Raw genomic sequence first — 22536 nt, forward strand, 5'->3', positions numbered from 1 at the left:
GTGCTCACAGATACCCAGAGGGTGAGGCTGGTTAGGACGGGAGAGGCAGGGAAGGAAGCAGCGTACTTACAGGGTTTCAGAAACAGGGCTTACATGGCCTCATCAACACCCATTTTAGAGAGGACCAACAGTCTCGGAAACGTGAAGCGCTGTCAGGAGGCAGTCCCTCTCAGTCGGGGGCCCTCATCTGCCTGGCTCTAACTTCATCGTGCTTTCCCCTGTGAAATCTGTGCCCCCGGGGCACATGGCCTCCGGCCTCTGGGCGCAGGCACTTCAGCCTTCCAGTGGGAACAGTGTTCTGGATGTGAGGAATAATGAGCCCTGTGATAACAAGCTCTCAGAGTCAAAACGATTAGTCAGGAACAAAGCACTGCCTGAAAGGGAGGGAATAATTCTATTTTTATAGGGGCAGGTTTACCCACAGGATTCATACTGGAATGCATCAATTAATATCGCTCTAGGGCACTTAGTAACGAGGACCCTGCTGGCTGCCTGGTTGCTCAGCGAGAGAATTCTAGAGAATTCTTTGCGGAGACTGGAGCAGGGAGAGGATTGAGGGGTATCTAGGCAAAGAGTTTCTGGACTGGCACAGGCCCCTGCTCCACTCTGTCCTCCTGCTTAGGGCCCAGTGAAGGCTTTCCCCGAGCTCTGGCGTGCTTTGCCAAAGGCCACCCTGATTTCTTGGTTGATGAGGTCCTGCCAGGGATCTCTAGGAGAAAAGGAGAAACAAGAATAATAAGACCACCACCCAGAATAGGGGTGGACATTTTGAGCCACCAGGTGCTCACGAGGAGCCCTTTCTGCTTCTTGGGCTTGTCCTGCTCCTTGTGGCAGCCCCGCCATGGGCATCCCCAGACCAGGCTCGGAGAGGGGCAATGTCATAGACTCGTGTGCATGCACAGCTTCATGTCCAGTGGCCTCCCAGGAGGTGGGGAGCAGGCCCCACGTCCATCCCCTGCTCCAGATGGGTTGCTAGGAAGCCAGAATGCTGTGGGCTGAGGGGTTCTGTGACTCTTGGGGTATGAGGCATATCTGGGATAGGGCCCCTGGGCCCCTGCCTGCACACACCTTCATTTTCTTATTTGCTTCCCTTATATGCCTGGAGGAGGGTGGGTTAGGGTTATGGCCTTTGCTTGGAGAAGAGAGCAAGGCTCTGAGTGACAGCCAGGGCCTCACATCAACCTGGCAGGAGACACTTTTGAGCCCGACTGGCAGGGGTAGAAGGAAGAGAAGGGAGCATTCTGTGGAGTGTTTCTGTGACATGAGATGGAAGGCACTTCTGCGAGCCCTGCTGTTGTGGTTGTGTCCCCTTCCCCTGATCTTCACCAGCTTCCCCAAACATCCCCAAATAAATAGCGACTAATAACTTCCGCAGGTATGGCAAATACAGAAAGGGAGGATAAAAGCATCTTTAGAAAACTTGACTTTAAAGAAAATCATGTTATAGCATATACTTCAAGTAAAAATTTCAAATTTCATAACTGCCTTATAGCCACAACTCCAAGACAAGTCCCCCTAAGCTTTTCCTGTAGAGATTTTGGGTGTGCGTGTGCACGCACGCGCGTGCGGGGGTGTGTGTATCTGCTGGTCTGTCTGTGATCTCATCTCCAGGCAAGCAGAGGGGCACGTGGTGGCCTTTCCATGCATGCATGTATCTGATGCCCACGATGGAGGTAATGTGGGTGTGCACACATGTAGGCACACTTACGTTTGTGGGCCCACGTGTGGCCACGTGCTAGGACAGAGCCTATGGGTGAGGTGGGTGTCAATTCCCCCCTGCCTGCCTGAAGGCCTGGGAGGCTCCCAAGTCAGGTGGAACTCCCTGCGACTCATCTCAGCTCTCTCTCCTCCCTGAGCCAAGAAGATGAAAACGTTTCTGGCACTTTCTAAAGTTTCCATCCGGGAGTGGAAAAGTCATCAGCTGACGAGCTCGGGATGACAAATGGTTGCCAGACCTGCTATTCCCGCTCCTCCGATGGGGTGGGCCAGGGCCTGATGGGAGCCAGCGGGAGCTTGCGAGCCCCCCTTCCCTGGGCTCCTGGCACTGAAAGACCTGTGGTGTATCAGCCAGCCAGATCTCCTGGAGCTTATGTAAGCAGGGGAAAGTTCCATAAAGAACTCAAAAAGAAGCATCAGGAAGCAGCAAGTGCTGTGGGGATGCAATGCTGGGAGATGGGAAGGAGGTGACAGCAGGGTTTCCTTTAGTGCGTGGCATCAGAGCAGCCTGCCGAAGGAGCAGCGTCAGAGCTGAGGCCCGGGGGACAGGACAGGAATGGGCCAAGGCACCGGGATAGCAGGCACAGAGGCCCTGAGTCAGAAAGACGTTCAGGGTGTTTTAAGGTAACAGCAAGGAGGTCCCAAGCCGGTGGTGTGCAGTGGAAGGTGGCCAGAGAGCCCAGGCCAGGGGCCGGCCCAGGCCCCAAGGAGCAGGCCTCTAGGGCAGGAGAGAAGAGTTTGGGCTTGAGCCTCAGAGTAATAGGGAGACCCAGAGGGTGTTAACTGTGGGACTTTCCTATAGATCGTGTTCGTGTTGTCCTTCAGACCTCTCTGGGGCTGCCAGGTGCTGGGTGGAGAGGCACAGTGGATAGGGGAGTGGTGAGGCGCCCCTGCAGCGGGCAGGAGACAGGTGCCCAGGTGGAGCCCTCAGGGGGTGGGAGGGGAACCACTGGGGGACTCCTGGACGGCATCCTCCACCTTTCAGACGGAGGACGGTGAGGCCACCCACGAGGAGAGAGCCCTGGAGGAAGGCCAGGCTGCCAGGTGGAGCTCTCGAAAGGATCTGTTGAGGGACAATGAGCGCTCCATAGCTCGGAGCTCTGGAGGGGAGGTCAGGCCCTGGCCCATGATAGACGTCATCGGCGTCTGGGTGGGAAGGGAATCCCTGCATTTCAGGGCCGGGGAGAGGCATGGGGCTGGCTGGCGTGGAGCCTGAGAAGGGTGAGTTGGAGAGGAAGGAGCCCAGCTCGGAGGCCTGGGGCATATTTCTGGGAAGAGGGAGGGCAAAGGGGAAATGATGCTCCAGCTGTGGGTCGGGTTGAGAACCAAAACTGGCCCGCAGATCTAGTGACACGGATGGAGGTTACCAGTGACATGCACGGAGTCTTCTGCGTGCGTGGGGGTGAAAGTCAGACTGCGGGGGCTGGGCAGGGAGTGTTGGGTGAGGAAGTGAAGTCACCATAAGCAGACAGGCCTTCTGAGAAGTGTGGCTCCCTGTGAGGGTGGGACCTGGAAGGCTGGGAGACCGAGGCCTGCTCTTGGAGGGGCAAGAGAGGCGGGCTGGAGCAGAGGACCTTGGTGGACAAGGAAAGGACACAAAGGGCCATAGCCGTTCTCCTGCAGATGGGTGAGCCAGGGTGCTGTGGCTCTCGGAAAGGCCCCAGGACCACCTGTGTTCCTCACCCCACATGGCTGCCCCAGCAAAGTGTCCCCACAGACACTGCGAAGCAGAAGGACTCTGGGCTGCGTGGAGGCCTTTCTGAGAGCAGAAGCTGCTTCTGCACCCAGGAGGCTGGAGTGGCCTTATAAAAAGGGAGCCCTGTGTGTCCTGCAACCTGGCCTGTACACTGGTGTGGGCCCGCCGCCCCCTCACTGGCCCTGCTGTGCTGGACCCCACTCTGTGTCAGGGGGAAGGCACTCGAGATGCCCTTGGGGCCCCCAGATGGCAGGTGGAAAGGAAATGGCCTCTGTGAGCAGCTCCCTGCCCATAGCCCCTGCGCCACCAGTCAGGCTAGTCTTTTCCCCGGAAGCCCATGTGTATCCTGCACACTTCCTGTCTTTGAGAGGGGGCAGCCTTGGGTGGGTGGGGGGCGCCCTGGAAGAGTTGAGGGGAACTAGTCAGAAGTTCTGATGACAGAAAACTCTAGTGGAGCTCATCCTCCACACCTGCAATGAGCCTGTGGACCCCAGGACCTTCTCATCTCTAGGAAACTGTCATTTTTGGCCACTGGCGGCACCCGGCCACTCTGCTCTGGGCCCTCTGTGGACTGGACTGTCTGCTGCTTGAGAAGAACACATCGCAGCAGAACAGCTTTCCCTCCGCCAGCCTGCCTGTATCCCTTGGGGAAGGACACAGGGTCACACAGGACAGAGTACAAAGGGAAGAGCCAAACTACCAGGCAGGCACCAGTGCTCTAACGCGTGCGTGTCCTTTGATCTAAAAATTCCCCGTCTGCAGAAATAGTCTGAACGGCAACAAATACCCCGTCACTTATCAGCGCATCACGGGGGACCCTGCTCAGGAAGGGAAGACTGCGCGTGCGCGGCCGCAAGAGCGAGGTTGTCGCAGCTCCGCGAGGCAGGACCGACGCCGTCGCGAGGAAGGTGTCTCTGTGACGTGCTCTAACCCAAATGGAGAGCCCAGAGCAGAATGAAAGACCAGCCAGGCAGCAAGACCTCAACCACAACCCACGTGGCAGCAATAGGCCGTGTCTCAGCAGTGGGAACAGGGGACTCCTTCATCGCTAAAGAATTCTGTATTTTCCCAGTTTTCTACATTGGGCAGGTGATACTCTTATAATCAGAAAAAGAACAAACCCAACTTCAAACAAAAGAGGCTGAGCTTTGGGGGATATTCCTCTTACTCACCCAGGTTTGATGTCCAGAGGTGTGGGGAGGGCCCCGGGGAAGCCTGCCTTCCCCACCAGCCAGTAGGTCTCCTCTACGCCCTTCCCCTGGAGGAGAGAGGAAAGGGGATTGAGCACAGCTTCTCAGGCAAGGCCAGAGGAAAGGGCGCAGCTGCGAACAGCTCCAGTGCAGAGCAGCCTCTGCCAGACTGTCTGGGTCCAAATCCTGGCTCCATCCCCAGCTAGCTGTGTGGCTTGGGCCAACTTACTTCACCTGTCTGTTCCTCAATACCTCATGGGTTGTTGTTCTGTTAGAGAAGTAACTGAATAATAATAAATCATAAATTCTATGACCAGCAGATCTGGAATGCTAAGATCCCAAGATGCTACAATCTGTGATTTTCCCCAACTGTTACAGGACCCCTCGCCTGGGATAGGGGTACAGCTGCCTGGAACTCAGGAGTAGAGGAGGCCTTAGGGGCTCTGGGTCCAGGGATAGGTATTGCCCCGTGGAGCCCCCAGGCCATCCTGAAGAACGTCTGATTGGTGGGCTGCCCTCCCCGCCCCCTCTCTGCATTCCCCTCCGGCATCAGAATCCTCTGTTCCTCGGGACATCTCATGCCCACCCCGCAAACAAGCCTTATTCCAGCTCACGCTCCCATAACCTCCAGAGCAAAGGATTACATACACGCCAGCCCTCACAGGCTGTGTGACCGTGGACAATTTGCTGCACCCTCCTGCTGTGACATTTCACAGTGGGATGAGATGAAGTCAATTCCACGGAGCACGCAATTTCTAGGCTCCTGTCATGCTTCTGTGCCTTTAACTGTCTAGGCCGTCCTGGTCTTACCACCAGCCCCTGACTGTACCCAAGGAAGTAGGATAGGAAGAAAAGTCACTCACTCGTAGGAAAACTAAACCATTACCTTTATTGAATGTTAACATTTCAAAAAAGAATGCAGAGGTGCTTGTGGGCAGGGATCCCCGGGTATCACCCCTGCAGCAGCAGAGGGCGGTCGTGGGAAGGGTGGGTGCACAGAGAAGGCAGGCTAGCCACAGCCGGGGAAAGGGAAGCTGGGTGCCCCCGGGTCAGGGCAGGTTTCCGTGGGAGGTGAGATGTGCTCTAGGGTCCTGAGGGATGAGTAGGAACCTGACGATATTACGGAGAAAGCATGGGCCTTAGAGCCATCAGCCGTGGGATGCCAGCTACCTGACTGCAGACGCCTCACTTCGCCAAATTTCATTTCCTCAACTATAAAATGGGAACATTGATCCTTCTTTCACGATTGTTGGGGCAATGGTGATCAGCTCCATCCTCAACTACAGACAGGCATTTCCTTCTATGTCAGTCAAATGAGTAAGAATCTTGCCTGCTGCCCACAGAAACTGGAATGGGGGGGGGTCCATCAATTCCAGGAAAGAAAGTTCCCTTACCTTTAGCTCAGTCTGGCCTCTGATGTCAATTCTGTAGCCTTCGTCCAGGCTGAGCAGTGTCTGGACTGTGCTTCTGCTGACGTGAATTCTATATGCTGACAAGAAAGGTCGTAAGTCACCACCTGGAAGCAGCATCCCTAGTGCTCGGGAATATCATCAAGACCGGTAACAGCCCCAGTTCCAGCCAGTAATGTAAAATTCTGATTCATACGACACCCTTCACCTGACCTTTACGTCCCTCTGGTAGCCTGTTGGTCACTAAAATAGAGGCCTCGAGGAAAAGCAAATTCTATAGCTCGAGGGTTTAGAGGAACTTAAAATGAAGTCAGAACCCCTAGGAACATAATTTTCACTTACAGGGAAGTTTGTAAAGGCTGAGTCAGAGCAGATAAGCAGTTATTTTTATTTTAAAAGCAGGACTCCCCACTAGGGCCCACATATCTAGTCATTCAGGATGTGTACCAAATGACATTAGGGAACACATGACTTCTACAGCCAAAGGCTGAGGTCCTAGGACTCCAACTTTTGCACCTGCTCTATCCAAGCTATCAGAGTGGCCTCTCCTGTCAACAAGGGCCTAAAATGGCATTTAAAAATTGAGAGGGATCTCCTCCTTGTAAAGACGTGGAAACCAAGACCTAGAGGAAGAGTATTTTCCTCGAGGATATCAAGCAAGACAGTGGCAGATTTGGGCTAGGACCCAGGCTTCGTGCCTCTCAAGTCATTGTCTTCTCTCATGAGATCATCACAAAATCCCCATGGAAAGTTAAAAGAACCAGTGAAATACATTATCTCCATAGAGTTGTTTCACTGACAACTAAGGTACGCTGCCACCAGGTGGTGGTTTGGTTACTAAGCACTGTTTCAAACAGCCAGGCTGCAGAGGTTGAGAGCCCTCACTCAGGCAAGATAGAAATATCAAACTCTCACGCAGTCCTGTGGACTCCATCCGGGATGCGGTGTTAACAGTATCACCAAAGAGGCAGTACCGGGGCATGGTGAGACCGACGACCCCTGCCATACAGGGCCCTGAAACTCAAATGTGCCCAGTGAATTCCGGGAAGTCCTAGACCCAAGAGAGGTTCCCATCACAGCCTTGCCCATCCCCCTGCCACCCCCATCCCTGCTGTCTCTACCCCACTTCCTGGGCTCCAGCTGGGGATGAAGAGGAAGCTCTATGGAATCTCCAACAGTACCCAGAGAGGAGATGATATCTGTGCCGGGGGTAGGGGAACACAGATAAATCAGAGCCAGTTTTTGTTCCTGGGGAGCTCCCAGCCTGGTTGGGGGGGGCGTGTAAGCTGTGATCAGTATTGTCAGATGGAAGGATCAGAGCTGTGCCAGCCCAGAGAGGGTGGTCTGATCCAGCACAGAGGACTTCCAGGAAGAGGTAGTGCGTGAGCTGTGTCTTGGAGGACAAGAGAATGAGTGGGCAGGGAATGGCAGATGCCAAGGCACAGAGACAGAGTCCGCGTGTCTATGGGAAGCGCCTGCAGCTGGGTGTGGTTGGAGGAGCAAGTGGGAAGTAATGGGAGTTGAGCTTGGACGGAATAGCAAAGGGCCTGGGAGAATGTGGAGGGGGGGTGTCAGGAATTTGGACTTTATCCTGCAGGGGAAACCATGGAGGGAGGAAGGGGTGGGGGCCTGAGAAGTATGTATTAGAGACCCGGTGGTCTCTCCTAGATCCATCCCAGCAAACATTTTATTGCTTGCGTAATCACAGAAGGTGTCTGTCCTGCCTCTTCCATCAGACTATCAGCTCCTCGGGATGGCCTCAGATGACTCTGACAGAGGCTGAGACAATGTGTGTGTGTGTGTGTGTGTGTGTGTGTTTATATATATGAATGAAATTGAGCATCACAGATTCTTTGACTTAAAACATCTCAGAACCTTCAAATAACAGAAGAAAAAGAGGAATGCCAAATTTTCTATCCCAGAACTTTAGAATCTCAGAATCCCAGAAGCACACCATTGGGGTTGCCCCAGCCCATGCCCCCTAGCCCGTCGCCCCCACGGCCCCCCATTTGTACCTGAGTGCAGGCCAGCACGGATGTAAATGGGCACGTCGGGCGCATGCTTCATGCGGAAGCCTCTCACAGAGCTGAGGATATCCAGGGACATGTTGGCGATCTCAGCCGCGTGCCGACTCCCGTTGCGCCGCGGCAGGCCTGAGGCCACCATGTAGGCATCCCCGATGGTCTCCACCTAGAAGCCACAGCCTTCACACACAGTGCAAGAGCCTGCCCTGCTGGACTGTTCCAGAGCCCGCACAAGACCCTTCTTGGGGAGCCCCGACCCACCCCTCAAGTCTCCAGCCCAACGGTGTTGTCTCTGTCAGGACCTCCATCCCAGATGCCCTAGCAACAGTCAGATCTGCACACTTCATATTCACCTTGGTCTGAATTGCAGTTGATGGCGCCTCTGTGGTTCCCCCCCCCACCCTCCTTGGCGGCAAGACCTGGGCACCCCTGTCTGCACAACGCAAGGTGACGTATCAGGACTTCATTTGGAGAGGAGCGTGTGCATATTGGATGCACCCCAGAGGGCTTTGGGAAATAAGTACCCCTGGTCTGCCTTCCAAGGTGTACTAGAAAAAATGTAGGTTTGGGAATCATATAGATGTGGGTCCAATCCTGGCTCTGCCATTTACCTTGGACAGACCACTTCACCTATGCAAGCCTCAGTTTCCTCTCAGGTAGAATGCACATTAAAGATAAAGTATTGAAAGAACTAGGCTCTGGTTAGCAGAAGGGAGGTGGGTGAGGGATGGATGAGACAGGGGATGGGGATCAAGGAGGGCACCTGTGATGAGCACCAGGTGTTGAACATAAATGTTGAATCACTAAATTCTACACCTGAAACTAATATTACACTGTATGGGACCTAAGATAATTTTTTTAAAAAGATTTTACTTATCTGAGAGAGAGAGCACAAGCTGTGGGGAGCTGCAGAGGGAAAGTGAGAAGCAGGTTCCCTGCTTGACAGGTGTGGGGCTCGATCCCAGACCCTGAGATCATGACCCGCACCAAAGGCAGACGCTTAATCAACTGAGCCACCCAGGCGCCCCGCCCCCCCCCCCAAAATTGTTTTAAAGGAACAGGAATCATTAGAGCTGCTCAATGGATGGACATTTCTGTCTCCACCACCACCACCATGATCACTTCCTTGACTGATGGTGTGGGAGATGAAAGAATTCCAGGATCCCAGAACTCGGAGGTGCTTTAAAGTCCACCCACCTTCTTCCCCGATGCCTGGCCTGGCCTACTTGTACCTCTTGATAGGAAAGTCCCTCTTCTAGAGGTGGCTGCTTCTTCCTCCAAGTAACTCTGATTTAGACACAGATGTGTACTGTGGCCTTCTGCTCTGCCCCTGGCTAGGCTACCCCTCCACCAAGTCTTTCCCTCTCCAGCTCCTGCACTGTGTCTTCTGCAGCCAGCAAATGCTGGCACGTCGGGACCTGGGGAGCAGAGCTGTCCTTCCGGCCCCCCACATCTGCTTTCCCTCAGCACCTTGGTGGACAATAATAATAATAATATGTCCCCTGCCCCTAAGGGGCACTGTAATTCAATAAATCTCCCACATTTGCTATGGACCCTGCCCAACTACCTTTGCCTCTCCCTCACCCAGGCTATCTCTACCCCAACACCAGGCCGTAATCTGCCCTAATCATGCCACATTCTGTTTAGATACTTAAATTTGCTCCCAGTGGGCTGGCAGTCAGGGATTCCCATGATTTGCAGAATTTCCGGACAATTCCTAACCGTCGCTCCTGGTTGCCTATGCTTCCGTCAATAGGAACCTTCCTGTGGTCTGCAGAGACCCTCAGTGCTTGCTTGACAGCCTGGCCCTTCTGCCTCAAATGTTCTCTTTCAGTCCCTGTTGGCTGAGATCCAAGCCCACCCTCAGCCCAGCTGCCACTTCTTCAAGTCTGTAAGATCTTCCAGGTCACCTGTTTCCCTGCTCGGGGCTGGGAGCTCCTCCTCCCCTCCCCATCACCTGCTGACGTCACCCAGCCCTGGTGGGCTGGCGGTGAATGTGGCAGGGGTCAAGGACATGGCTACTCCCCTCTTTGTACATTTCCACAGACGAGAAAGACCTCCCACCCCATGCCCTGGGAGGGCAAGTTATGAGTGAGCCCTGGCTATCCCTCTGCCCACCCACTTCTTCCCGTAGGAGGAAGGACCTGTAGTCTGCCTGGCAAGGTTGGAAGAAGGACTAAATGCTCGAGTCCTTGGAGAGCAGCTATGACATGCCAGACGCTGTTCCAAGCCCTTCAAAAATATCAATGCATTAGACCATCCATGGCAAGAATTCTACCATTTTACAGGGGAACAGTGAGTCAGAGATTTAAGTCACTCGCCAACGTCACATAGCGCAGATTTGAATTTGGTCAGTCCAGCTCCAGAGCCTATATGCTGAGCTGCCTCTTGATACTCTGGGTTCGGGCCCTTTCGCTCTCTATTTTGGGGAGTGTGCCTGCTGTGTGGGGTTTCCCTCTGCTACTGCCCTGCACGCAGTCAGCATGTGCATGTAGGTCAGACCGGCCTCCCAGAGGCAGCCCCGGAGACCTATAGCTCGTAGGCCCCACTTCTAGCCACCAAGCGTACAGCTGCAACTCAGGGACAGTACGCCTGCTCTGGGGACCCAGCACTGCCTCAGTTGTGTTGCCTAAGGTCCAGACTGGGGGAGAGGAGCATGGCGGTTTCTCTAAGCTGTTACACTGACCTCCAGCCTTCTGTCAGCCTTCCACCGGAGCGGGGACAGTTTGGTGCCACTAATAATCACCCCTACAACTCCAGGGACAGAAAGGTCCCACTCTCTAGGACCTTGGACCCATGATGACGATCACTCAAAGACTCCTATGATCTTCGGCACTCAGCTGCAAGCAAGGGCGCACACAGGGGCAGTCCTTTTGCAGATGGGAGGACGTAGCCAGAGGAGAAGTGAGGGCAAAGGTTTCCACACTAGCAAACACGGAGGTGAAATCCAACTCCACCACTGACTTGCTGTGTGACCTTAGGCTAGTTACTTACCTCTCTGAATTGGGTTACATCTGAAGGGATAATGGCCTCTGCGGGCCATTGCAAGGATTCATGAAATCCCCTGTGATAGTCCCCAGGTTGGGCCAGTCCTCTATAGATGTTTACCTAGCTCTGGGCCCCACCCCTAACCCTTGCTCTGTTCTGTGCTTACAGAGGGAGGCCTCAGCACCTGCTCATGGTAGTGCTCGGCGGCATCGGAATCGAGCTGGTGAATAGAGGAACCATAGCACTTCCTCTCACATGGCTTGATGGGCAAAACCATCATAAGCCACAGGCACTTCACCTCTGTTTTACAAATGGGTGCGTGAGACTCAGAGAGGTCAAGTGATTTGTCCAGGATCACTTGGAAGCATGGCCAAGGCCAGTCTCACCCGCTGGGGCTGAGGGGCTGGGGTAAGTCCTCTCCACTCTGGCAGCCCACGTGGGCTCCACATTAGAGCCATGTCCATAAAGTGTTCATTCAGTGTGCGCTGGCAGGGAGTCCCAGACCCCCGCGGAACCGGGAAATGATCGCCTGGCTGCCTCCCAACCCAGACCGGATTAAAGAGCAGTAACCAGATCCTGCTGGGGACGGAGGGGAAACCGAGGCGGATGGCGGAAGTGATGAGAGAAGCACTCGCACATCGTCAGGAACAGGCTGCCTGTTTCCCACATCTGGAGGGGTGCGCGGGCCTTGTTTTATTTCATTTCATTCTGCCAGAAAGATGCAGACCTCTTGGCCAGAGTTCAGAGGAGACCAGAGAGCATGATTCAGAGCTGGGAGGGACACATGTGTGAGAAAAGATTAGCAGGAGAGGAAGAGACAAGCCAGGGGTGACTCAGGGCACATCAAAGCTGCGGGGCTCAGCAAGATGAGATGAGAGATGAGGAATCTTTTCCTGGGGCCCATGGGGCCAGTGCGGCTCTGGAAGCAAGAGGGAAACTCAGCCAGCATAAGAGACAAGACCTCCGAACCTGGGACTGGGGAAGGAGTGCGGGCTCTTGAATGGGGGGCGGGAGGGACACTGCATCCTTGGAATGTTGGCGGCTCAGTTGTCTGAGGCTCAGTGTGGACAGAGCCGGGTAGTGCTGGTAGGCATTGCAGATTCCTGGCTCTACCACTTGCGGGCTGTGTGACCTTGGGCAAGTCACTTTCCTCTCTGGGCTTCAGCGAGCTCCTCACTCAGTCCGTATCTATTTCCAAAGGACCTACAGTGTGCTGGACATTGCCAGGCACTGGAGACAGAGCGATTTAGAGCCATAAAGTGTGGCTGTGCTGTCCAGGGGTAGTCATGAGAGCACCGCCCAGGAGCTCCTAACCATGTCTGGGAGGGGAAGGAGACTAACCTGAAGTGGGATGGAGGAGTAGGAGGGAGCCAGGTAAGGAGGAGGGAGAGCAGGGTCTGAGGAGGAGGCAACCACATGTGCAAAGGCCTGGTGGCCCTGAGAGCAAAGCACGTGTGAGGAATGCAGAGGTCTGTGTGGCATGGCCAGGGATACCATTGGGGAGGTAGGTAGGGCCAGTTCCTGGAGGGTCTTGTGGGCCACTATGAACCTGTGGCTTTTTCCTGAGGATATCCATGACATGAGGATGGTGAGCCCCCTGGAGGGGGTCCTTGGGATCAGAATGTCCAAGTTCAACTCTCAGCTCCACATCCCATTGGAAATTTGTAATTAGATAAGTCCCTTAAACACCCATTTCCTCCTCTCTACATTAGGGCAGCATTACCTACCTCACAGATTGTTAGGATAGTTAAGTGGATTAGTACATATAAAGCACTCAGACTAGAGTCCTGTATAGAGTAAGCACTCAGTAAGTATTGGCAATTATTGCTCCTGGGATACAGTACATAGTGCTATCAGCAGACTGCCTCTGAAACTTCCTGCCCAGTCCTCTTGTCCATCCTGGTTTCTGCCCCAGGGCCTGGCCCTCCCCTGTCCCTGCCTGTCTGGAGGGCTGTGGCTGGAAGGGGACTGGTGGGTCACAAAAGAAAACTGGAGTCTGAGTGTGGTGGTTTCTGGGGAGCTCCCCACCGCCATTCACTGTGTCTAAAGCAACTCAAGACCTCCAGCAACTGCATCAGAATAAGGGGCAGGTTTGGGGTGGGGTCCCCACAGCAGGCAGGGAGGGAGAGGACGCTAGTCACTTCTACAATCTCGGCTTACACAGCACTTCCTCAAGGGGGATAGGATCCACCTATTATCTGTAACCCCCTGGGTTGGAGTCATCATTCCTGTTTTATAGGTGAGGACGTGGAAGTCCAGAGAGGGGAAGCCATTTGCCTAAGCTACACAGATGCTGGTGGCCAAGTTGGGACTCAAAACCAGGATGGAGAGATGCACAGGGACTAGGTCATGTAAGGTCTTGACAGCTCTGTCCCTGCTCCTCTCTCTAGTGTCCCCCAGGCATCACCCACTCTATCACCAGCCCACTTCATGTCCAGCCATTACAACCCATTCAGCACTTCTTATACTCACTAGGCCCATCCTTTAAAGGCTCCAGCTTTGGCACATTATTCCCCCACGGCTTGCCTGGAGCCACCATACCCAGACTGCACAGCACTAGGAAAAGAGCACCTCCTCCAGGAAGCCTTTCTTGCTTTTTACTCTACACATCTATCCCTAGCTGGATTGGGGGCCCTCTCAGCCTCTGCTGCCTGCCCTGATCATCACTTTGACTGTGGGTTATCTTCATCTTTCATCTACAGCACTGAGAGGTCCCAGAGGGGAGGCATGGGAGATGACTCACCTCTTGGCCCTTGCCCAGCACAGGTGGAGTTTATCTTCCCCCTTCTTGAATCTGGGTTGGCCTCTTTTGTTAAGTAAACTCTATGCCCAATATGGCGCTTGAACTTATGACTCTGAGATCAAGAATTGTATGCTCTACTGACTGAGCTGGCCAGGTGCCCCTGGGTTGGCTTTTTGACTTGCTTTGACCAATAGAATATGTCAGAAATAGCCATGTGCCCAATCCTGGCTTAGACCTCCAGAGGCTTCTGTGCTTCTGCTTTCTCTCTCAGAACACTACCACACTATGGGAACAGTACCAACTGGCCTGCTTGAGTCTGACAGACCAAGGGGGCCAGAGCTGTCCCATTCAAGGTTCCAGAGATGTGAGAAAGCCCAGCCAAGATCAGCAGAAATTCCTATCTCACCCACACTGCCCACAGATGTATGAGTGGTCCAGCTGAGCCCAAGAGAACTTTCCAGCTGACCTGTAGATTTGTGAGCAGTAACAAATGCTTATAATTAATTTTACATCACTGGGCTTCAGTATTATTTGTTATACAGCAATAGCTAACTGATAAAAACTCACAAATAAATGGCGGGAAGTGAACGCATGACACAAACACAATAGTAAAGGAAGAAGGGATGCGATACCAGCCTCCCAGTCTCCTCACCTTATACACATCGTGGCTGCCCAGAACAGCATCGAACAGTGTATAGAGGTCGTTGAGCAAGCCCACCACCTCAATGGGCTCACTCAGGGCTGAGATGATGGTGAAACCCACAATGTCACTGAAGTAGATGGTGACCTGGTCAAAGTACTCTGGCTCCACAGCTGCCCCCATTTTCAGAGCTTCAGCCACAGACCTAAAGGAATGGGAAGGACCAGAGTCACAAGGTGGGAGGACCCCCTTCCCACAGTTCGGAGGTGAGGGAGGGGTTTTGGGGGGAAATTCTTTGGTTGAGCATCGGGACATCTGGGTCAGGTCTGCTTGTGGGCTGGCTGCCCTCCAGCAAAAACCTGTCCCTCTCTGGACTTTACTTCCTCTGAAGTCAGATGGGGGACACTGCCCTCTCCTTGTTCTCAAGGGAGTAAGGTAGCAGGATTAATACTTAAATAGAGCGTGGCACATATAAGGGCTCTGTGAAAATGTGCTAGATAAATAAACAATGAACAAATTGAATGAGTTCATGGAACCCAGATATAGTGAGCCCTTACTATGTTGCAGGTGCCATGCTCAGAGCCACCAAAGCTAGAGATACAATTAAGTCCTAAGCGGCCACTCACGGAGGAAGCATCTGAGAGAGCAGCCTCTCTGTCTTTTGCCTCTCCAGCTCCAGTTCCTCAGTCCGCTCCTGGATCAGGTCCTCCAGGTTCTGGGAATACTTCTCCAGCATCCACAGCATAGAGTCAGCAACACTGGTCTTCTTGCCTTGATTGATGCTTTTGAACTGAAAATGGAACAAACATCCCAATTCATCCATCAAAGTCAGCACACTTGCTCTCAGGTTGGAAACCTCAGCCACAGGAATGAAGTAGACACAGTCCCTGCCTGGAGGAGCTCCACTGGTGGGGAGCAGATGTAGAATAGTCAAGGGATGGCGGCTCTGGCAAGGGAAAGCACAGACAGCTGGGAGGAAGCGTGAGTTAGTTCCCTATGAGGCAGGTAGTCAGGAAGATGACTTTACAAAGGAGCCTATGCCCAGTGTAGCATTACCACTCACCCTAGTGCTCTGGTTCTCACAAAATTACTGTAGAAGAGACATTCTTTGGATGGATAGACAGGTGGGTAGATATGATGGATGGAAGGATGGATGGATGGATGGATGGATGGATGATTAGACAGATGGGTAGATATGATGGATGGATGGATGGATGGATATAGTTGATTGGTTGGATGGATGGATGGATGGATGGACAGATGGGTAGGTAGAAAGGATGTATGTAGATTATTTACATATATAACCATTTGTACCTATTTCTTTCCTTGTTCAAAAAAAAACTTAAAAAAATAATAAATAGGTAAGGACACTGGGATCAAAGAAGAATAATACATGCTATTTTTGTCTAGCAAAATGCATGCTAGAAGTTGATCCCAATTTTGAATATTAGCTTCCTAGCAACAAAACAAAGAGGGAAACAGAGATTACACAACCCACAGAGTCCATGAGACAGTGGAGCATTAAATTGGTTGCTCAATAGAAACACAGCTACAGCGAGTTGCTGAACAGAGAGAAATACCCTTCTTGGGTCTTCATAGGAGGACAGTCACATATGGTCATAAATCATATCTTCAATGACTATCTTGCAGGAAATATGGCAGTGTGTTCCCTAAGGAGATTTACTAGAACCTTCCCCAACCCAGTTTGCACCTTTCCAAAGTGCAGTCAGTGGAAGAAACAAATTAATGATGGTCAAAGTGAAGGAGTCCATTGCTGTCTAAATCTAGCAGCTTACTGTGTGTGTGTGGGTGTGCATATCCAACTCCATTAATACCACTTCTCTCAACCAAACATCTGTAAAGTGGAGAGTGGCAGCAGTCCCTAACACACACCTATTTTGTATTGCCCATTAAAAGCAGAGGTGTAAGCTTTAAAGGTCAGTCAAGGTGGGCTTGGCAGTTGCTGACCTTGAGACATCAAGGACACAAGGCTGACCAGAAGCTCACCTCCACAAGGAAGGCCCCCATCATACAAATGAAAAAACAAAGGGTCTGAGAGGTAAAATAACTTGCCAAGTATCTCATAATTGTGGAACTGAGATCGTTCATGTGTTCATTTTATCAGCAGCCACCCCACTGGATTATTTTAAAATTTGGGATGTGTTTTCCATTGTTTCCCTCTGGTTGCCCAGGAACACAATCTTAGGATTTGCAAATAGCAATAATTTTCTTCTTCCTTTCTAATATTCATCTTCTTGTTTAATTGCATTAGCTGGCACTCCCAGAACAATGTTAAGTGAACATGAACCCAGGGCTTTTGACTTCGAGGTTATCGTTCTTTCTCTAACACCTCACTCGCTTTCTTTCTCAGAGAAGAACCACCACGCTCTTAACTTTGTTTTCTCACTTGATGGTCACTCAAATATGGCAAGTCGGGCCAGAGTTAGTCTTTCCAGGCAGCTTTTAGGGAGGTTGAAGCTCAATAGAGCAATCAACTTGCCCAAGGTCAAGGAGGTAAAGTGCTGTGTAGGTGTGAATGCAGGCATTCTGACCCTTAGCCCCCAAACAGCATGGTAATCCCCACCTTCATGCTCTCTCTCACGCGCCTGTCCCTGCCTTCTCTGCCCCAGAGCCCTGGGCAGCATCTGTCCTCCCAGTCACCCTCCGCTGGTCACGGTGATCTCTGATCCCTGGATCAATTCCAGGCTCGTGTTAAGAATTGGCTGCTGGTCCTAGTTCTATTACCCGCCCTCACTGTGGTCCCTGAGAGCTCATTTTACTCTGAGACCCAGATTTCTCGTCTGGAATGGGGACATCACCCCTGATGCCAGAGCTGAGGTGGGGAGAGGATGTGGGAAGTCAAGGGATGTGGAAAGGGCTCTCAGAGGACACCCGTGCATTTCTCCTGTCTGTCTTCCTGACTCTTGCTCCCTCATCACCTGTCTGGATGCCTGTCTTGCTGGCTGAGCCGCTCCTTGGCGACATGCCACTGCGGCCAGGAAAGTGGGGGTGGAAAGGTGAGACATGAAGCTGTCACCTCAGGCTTGGTGGGTTGGCCCCATGGGAGCCATTAGCCAGCTCAGTCAGGCCCACACAGTCCACCTCCACCCTGCAAACTCGTAGGGACTTGCCTCACCCATCCTTTTGTAGTTCCCAAGGCCCCTCACAAATTCCAGCCCCACCTCTCATTCCCTGAGTCACCTTGGGGAAGCCCCTCACCTCTCTGTGCCTCAGTTTCTCTCCTATGAACCCAAGATAATATGAGGACCTCTTTGGATGGCTATTATAAGGATTAAATGAACTAAGCATAACACTTAGCATGGGGCGTGGCACTTAGAAAGGCATTCGACAAACATCCCTGGAACCTGGGGCTCTGAGAAAGTTTTTCTCAGACAGTGGACCTCAGGCCCAGCCCTCAAGAATGATGGGGCTGGCCTGTGCCCCCTTACCACATAGAATTTCTAGGACCCAGAGGTAGTGTCTGGCTCCCCCTGGGAAAGTGAGGTGAACTGATGAACCATTTCATGTGAGCACTGGCCTGGGGAGCACTGACCTGGGTGTAGATCTGGTCTAGGCTGGGTCTGTCCTCCGGAGCCTCCTCCCAGCACTGCTCCATCAGCTGGATACACTCAGGTGGCCCATGGTCAGGAGACACCAGGGGCCGACACAAGGGAGGGGGTGACACCACCTTCCTGATGATTTCTGCAATAAACAGCATGTGGATGATGGGTTCAAGGTCCCCAGCAAGGCTTGTGGGAAGGGGTTGGCCTGTGGTCCTGAGATGGAAGGCAGGGGAGGCCTCTGGGGGTACAGGGATCAGGCCCTGAGAGTACTCCTTGGCTCCCCTGCTCTGTACCCCAGGACATGCTGGCCACTGGACCCAGGAGAGTCCAGGATGTGACCAGGGAAAGGGTCTCACGCTAGTAGCTGGAAGGGCGGGTTTTGAATTCTGGGTCTGCTATGACCTCTCTGGAAGATGGTGGACAAGACCAGAGATCGCTCTGAGCCTCTGTGAAATTAGCTTAATAAACTGCCTTCTTGAAAGGGGTGTAGAGGGAAGAGAGGATGGATGTTAGGTGGCCAGCACCTACCAGTCTCTCCCTCACCCCCAAACCCAACTGCTGCTCCCTGCCCGTGATGACCACCCATGTGCTTGAAACCTTGACGCTGTGACTCTTTCCACCAGCCCAGCCACCTGGAGACTTTCTGGTGCCAGTTCCCCGTGGAAGAACGAGACTGTCTGCTTTCATTATCGTCATCATTATTATTTTCCCAAGACAGCCCCTACCATGATCTTCCTATCCCCACTCCCTGTAATAAAGACCGCCAGTCTAAGTCGAGGTCCAACAGATCAGTGTTCTAGTTCTGGCTCTGCCACTTGCCATCACTCTGTGCCTCAGTTTCCCCAGCTAACAACTGCTTGAAACAGCTCTGCCTCAGGAAGCTGTTGGGAGCCCTGGGGGGAGCTGTGAGATCACAAGGGCCCTGGGAAAAAGTGGGACTGAAATCAGGAGGGGACTTCTAGATCACCCAGGCACATTCTAAGTTATGTCACCTCCCTGAGCCTCAGTTTACTCACATATAAAAAGAGCATGAAACAGTCCAGACTCCCTAGGGCTCTCAGAGGTATAGTCCCCCTGAGGAGGACTGGGATTCCCCTCTCTTGGCCCAGAAACTGGGAGCCCTTGGTGCCCATGAGGAGAAGGTTCTTTCTGGACTTCAATCCCCTCCCCATTCCTTGTTGGCCCCCTTGCTGGGGAGAGAGCATGAGTCCCTGCCTCATTGTACAGATAGGGAAACTGAGGCTCCTGGGAGTGAAGTGGCTCCCCTACAGCTACAGGGCTGGTAAAGAGCAAACTCTCCATGTGAGCCTGACCTCTTCCAGCATGATTTTCTTTGCCCAGAGGCTTCCAGCCCGCAGTCCTCAGACTCTGAGGGCCTCTGGGTACAGGGTCTGGAAAGCTGTATGCGCTTACAAAGAAGTGTGCACATATGGAATCAATAACACACAACACACCCATACAACTCTTTTGCAGAAGTATTCGGATGAGGTTGTGATGAATACATTTCAAAATACAAATGCCTTTCAAAGTGTTGCTGATTTCAGAGCAGATTCTGTCTTCGGGTATTGTCTCAGTCAGCGGATATTAAAAATCAAATAGCAGCATGTGAGGCTCCAAACGTTTTTGACATTGAAATGGAGTCCTCGGACGTGAATGTGCTGAAAACTACCCCCCAGGCCAGGCCAGGTCCCATGTTCCCTCACCATGCCAGGCCTGCTGTCCACACCCAAGTCCTCACCGGGATTGACCAGCCATGCCCAGCTCCGTCGGAATATGCTCCATGGGTGACTCCAGAAGATTTGAGGGCAAGAGCCCTGACCCACTGCTTTCCACTTAGAAGTCCCTTCCCTTCTCTGAGCCTCACTCAGTTATGCCCGAAGAATGCACTTGCCCTCCCCCACCACGAGCTTGTCCAGGGGAGTAATGCACATGACAGAGTTCTGGAAGTGCCCACCCGCAACCCCACCCGCAGGATCTTGAGAAGATATTATTTCTAAGAGCGAGGAGGATCTAAGTTGGGAAGTCAGGAGAGAATGTGGGGTCCCCCTATCATCATATCCTTAAAACCACTTGGGCAAATATTTATGAAGGGCCCACCAGGTGTCAGGCCCTTTGTCTAAAGAATTTCACTGAACCCTCACAACCACTCTGAGAGGCAGGCAACATGGTCCCCCCATTTTACAGATGACAAAACTGAGGCTCAGAGCCTAAGAGGGATTTAGTCAAAGTTATGAAGTGGACTGGCACGGATCTGGGCTTAGGTCGGTTTCCTCCAGTGACTGTGCTCTTTGCATTTTTCCTCCCTGAGCCCAGGGAAGTCACCCCCCTCACCAACACACACCGCCCCAGGAAGTAGCAGGCCCTGGACTCGCAGCCCAACCCAGTGGTGACCATCCAAGGGTTCCAGGCCTGGTTCCTTCCCCTAAAACCTCACAGAGTCCAGGCCCGAGGGGCCATGCCCTGGGTGCCAGGCTCACGTACTCCATCTGGCTGGTCTCCCCTCTCCTGGTGGGTGAATGTGGGGGGCCGGACTGCTAGGGGTGTTGAACAAATGGCCTCAGAAAGGCTCCTCTCCTTCCCACTCCTCCACCTCATAAATTTGGGGCCTTGAATGCTCATTACTCACTGAGCAGGGGTTTGTTGGAGAAAGGAAGGGAGCCAGGCCTCCTGTAAGTTAAAGATTACCCACTGTGGGTGGGAGGGGATGGCAGGCTCGGTTCCATCTCGGCCCTGCCCTGCGGCTGAGATGCCAGGCCATCTGTGGGGACAGGTCCCTGGGACTAGACACAGGCAGCAGGGGGACAGCTAGAAGAATAGCCCAGGATCTGGCTCACCCCAACAGGGAACACAGAAGTGGAAGAAATGATTCTGAAGTTGGACCCTGGCACTGGGGTCAGAGAAGAAAATGTCTAAGACCAGGTGATGATGGGGAAGGTGTGAGTGAGGGTCCTGCACAGCTTGAAGGAGATGAAGATGCTCTTGAAGGAGCCGCACATGGGCAGAGAAGCAAGCCCCCAAATACTGAGCAGCCCAGCCACATCTGACATGGGCCAGATGTCTGGCCCGTTTTTTTGTTTCACCCCATTTCAAAGATAAGAAAACTGAGGCTCGGAGAGGGGAAGTGATTTGTGGCAAGTCGTGTAGTAAGTAAGTGACGCAGCTGGGGAAAATTGAGGTCTGTAGAAACACAAAGTCGCCACTAAGCAAGGGGTTGGTTAGAGCATGAGCCCCCAAAGACACAGCGATGACCCCGGGGGAGGCAGAAGGGGGTGGAGGTTTTCTCCCTGAAACCAGTGTCTTCAGCCCTGGAGCTGGTCACTGCCGTTTTCAGCAGAGCTGCCAAAGGCTGCCTGCCTTAAGACAAAGAAACTCAATTCTCACTGTCAAACCAGGCAAGCATGTCTGTGTGGTTATTCCCAGGGCTGGATTTCCTGATGGCCATGGGGCTCCCCAACACCATGGGGACCCCAGCCAGGGGAAGACCACGGAAGGAAGACAGGGGTGCTGTACCTTCTGCAGAGAGGCCCGAGGAGCTGTAAGGTGGGCCTCGAGTCAGCACCTCCTGCAGGACGATGCCGATGCTGAAGATGTCTGCTTTGAGGGTGCCCCGCCCAGGCGCCCCTGGCGCCCGCAGCAGCTCCGGAGCCGTCCACAGCAACTCTGCAGTCACAGGGCAGGGCCACACCATCCTCACCCACCGACCCTCAAGCTGGACAGGAATGGGTGGGCACACATGTGGTGTCCTTGCCCAGGAGGACGTGGGTTCTTCTGTTCTCCCCATTCCCAGGCAAGGAGCCTGGGGCAGCTCAAGGTCACACCAGGGGAAGTGCTGGAAGGTTGGACATTTCCCCACCCCCACGCCTGCCCCATAAGCATCCGATGGAAACAGAGGCCCCAGAACCTACTAGTGGCCCCTGCCTACCCCCAAGCTGACCTTCTGGGGCTGGCCGGGGCCGGGGAACCCGCTGAACATCCAGGAGCTCCGCATAACCGTGGTCAGTGACCTTGAGAACAAAGCGTCCATCCACCACACAGTTGCGGGACTTGAGGCGGCCATGGGGGAAATGCCGATGGTGCAGATAGCGCATACCCTAGTTGGACGTAACGGTGGTCCGGAAGGCCTGTGATGAATGGAAGGGGCCCTGGTCCTCTCCGAATCCCACAGACCCTAAAAACCCTTCCTGCCTCTTCTCACCTTTTCCCACACTGTTCAAGTTTTTCTTAGACAAAGTGGAAAGAGACCAGGTCTTGGAAATCTGAGCATCCCTTATTTCCTTGCCCTCTCCTTGGCCCCCCAGCTCCAAACCCAGGGAGGGTTCTCACACGGATCAAATCCAGCAGCAAAGAGGCCTTGAACGTCCAGTCCAGCCGTAGAGCCTCATTCCGCAGCAGGTCTTCCAGGCTGCCCCGGGCACAGTGCTCCAGCACTAGAGCGCTGACCCCAGGGGCCACAAAGACGCCCAGACAAGCAGCCACATTCTCATGCCGCAGCTCCCGCATCTGTTGGGGCAAAGGGCACAGTACCAGCCCACAAGGGCTTGTCAAAGGCTGGGCCAGGTACAATCCA

General features: G+C 53.3%; 1 protein-coding gene across 1 annotated transcript in view; it reads right to left on the reverse strand.

The window, feature by feature from the left end:
- Window positions 1–618: 618 nt before the first annotated feature.
- Window positions 619–22536, reverse strand: part of LOC111159348 (olfactory guanylyl cyclase GC-D-like) — a 34429-nt gene continuing 12511 nt past the window's right edge. Inside the window, exons 8-18 of the mRNA XM_022521745.1 lie at window positions 22293–22469; window positions 21904–22060; window positions 21480–21629; window positions 17960–18108; window positions 15033–15196; window positions 14419–14611; window positions 8027–8201; window positions 6927–7025; window positions 5997–6091; window positions 4585–4670; window positions 619–709 (exon numbers count right to left, since the gene is read on the reverse strand). Of these exons, the coding sequence (XP_022377453.1) occupies window positions 619–709; window positions 4585–4670; window positions 5997–6091; window positions 6927–7025; window positions 8027–8201; window positions 14419–14611; window positions 15033–15196; window positions 17960–18108; window positions 21480–21629; window positions 21904–22060; window positions 22293–22469 (1536 nt within the window). The remainder of the gene's footprint in view (window positions 710–4584; window positions 4671–5996; window positions 6092–6926; window positions 7026–8026; window positions 8202–14418; window positions 14612–15032; window positions 15197–17959; window positions 18109–21479; window positions 21630–21903; window positions 22061–22292; window positions 22470–22536) is intronic.

Source organism: Enhydra lutris, unplaced genomic scaffold (assembly GCF_002288905.1).
Source record: "Enhydra lutris kenyoni isolate GAN:26980312 unplaced genomic scaffold, ASM228890v2 scaffoldscaffold68, whole genome shotgun sequence".
NCBI classification, from domain to species: Eukaryota; Metazoa; Chordata; class Mammalia; order Carnivora; family Mustelidae; genus Enhydra; species Enhydra lutris.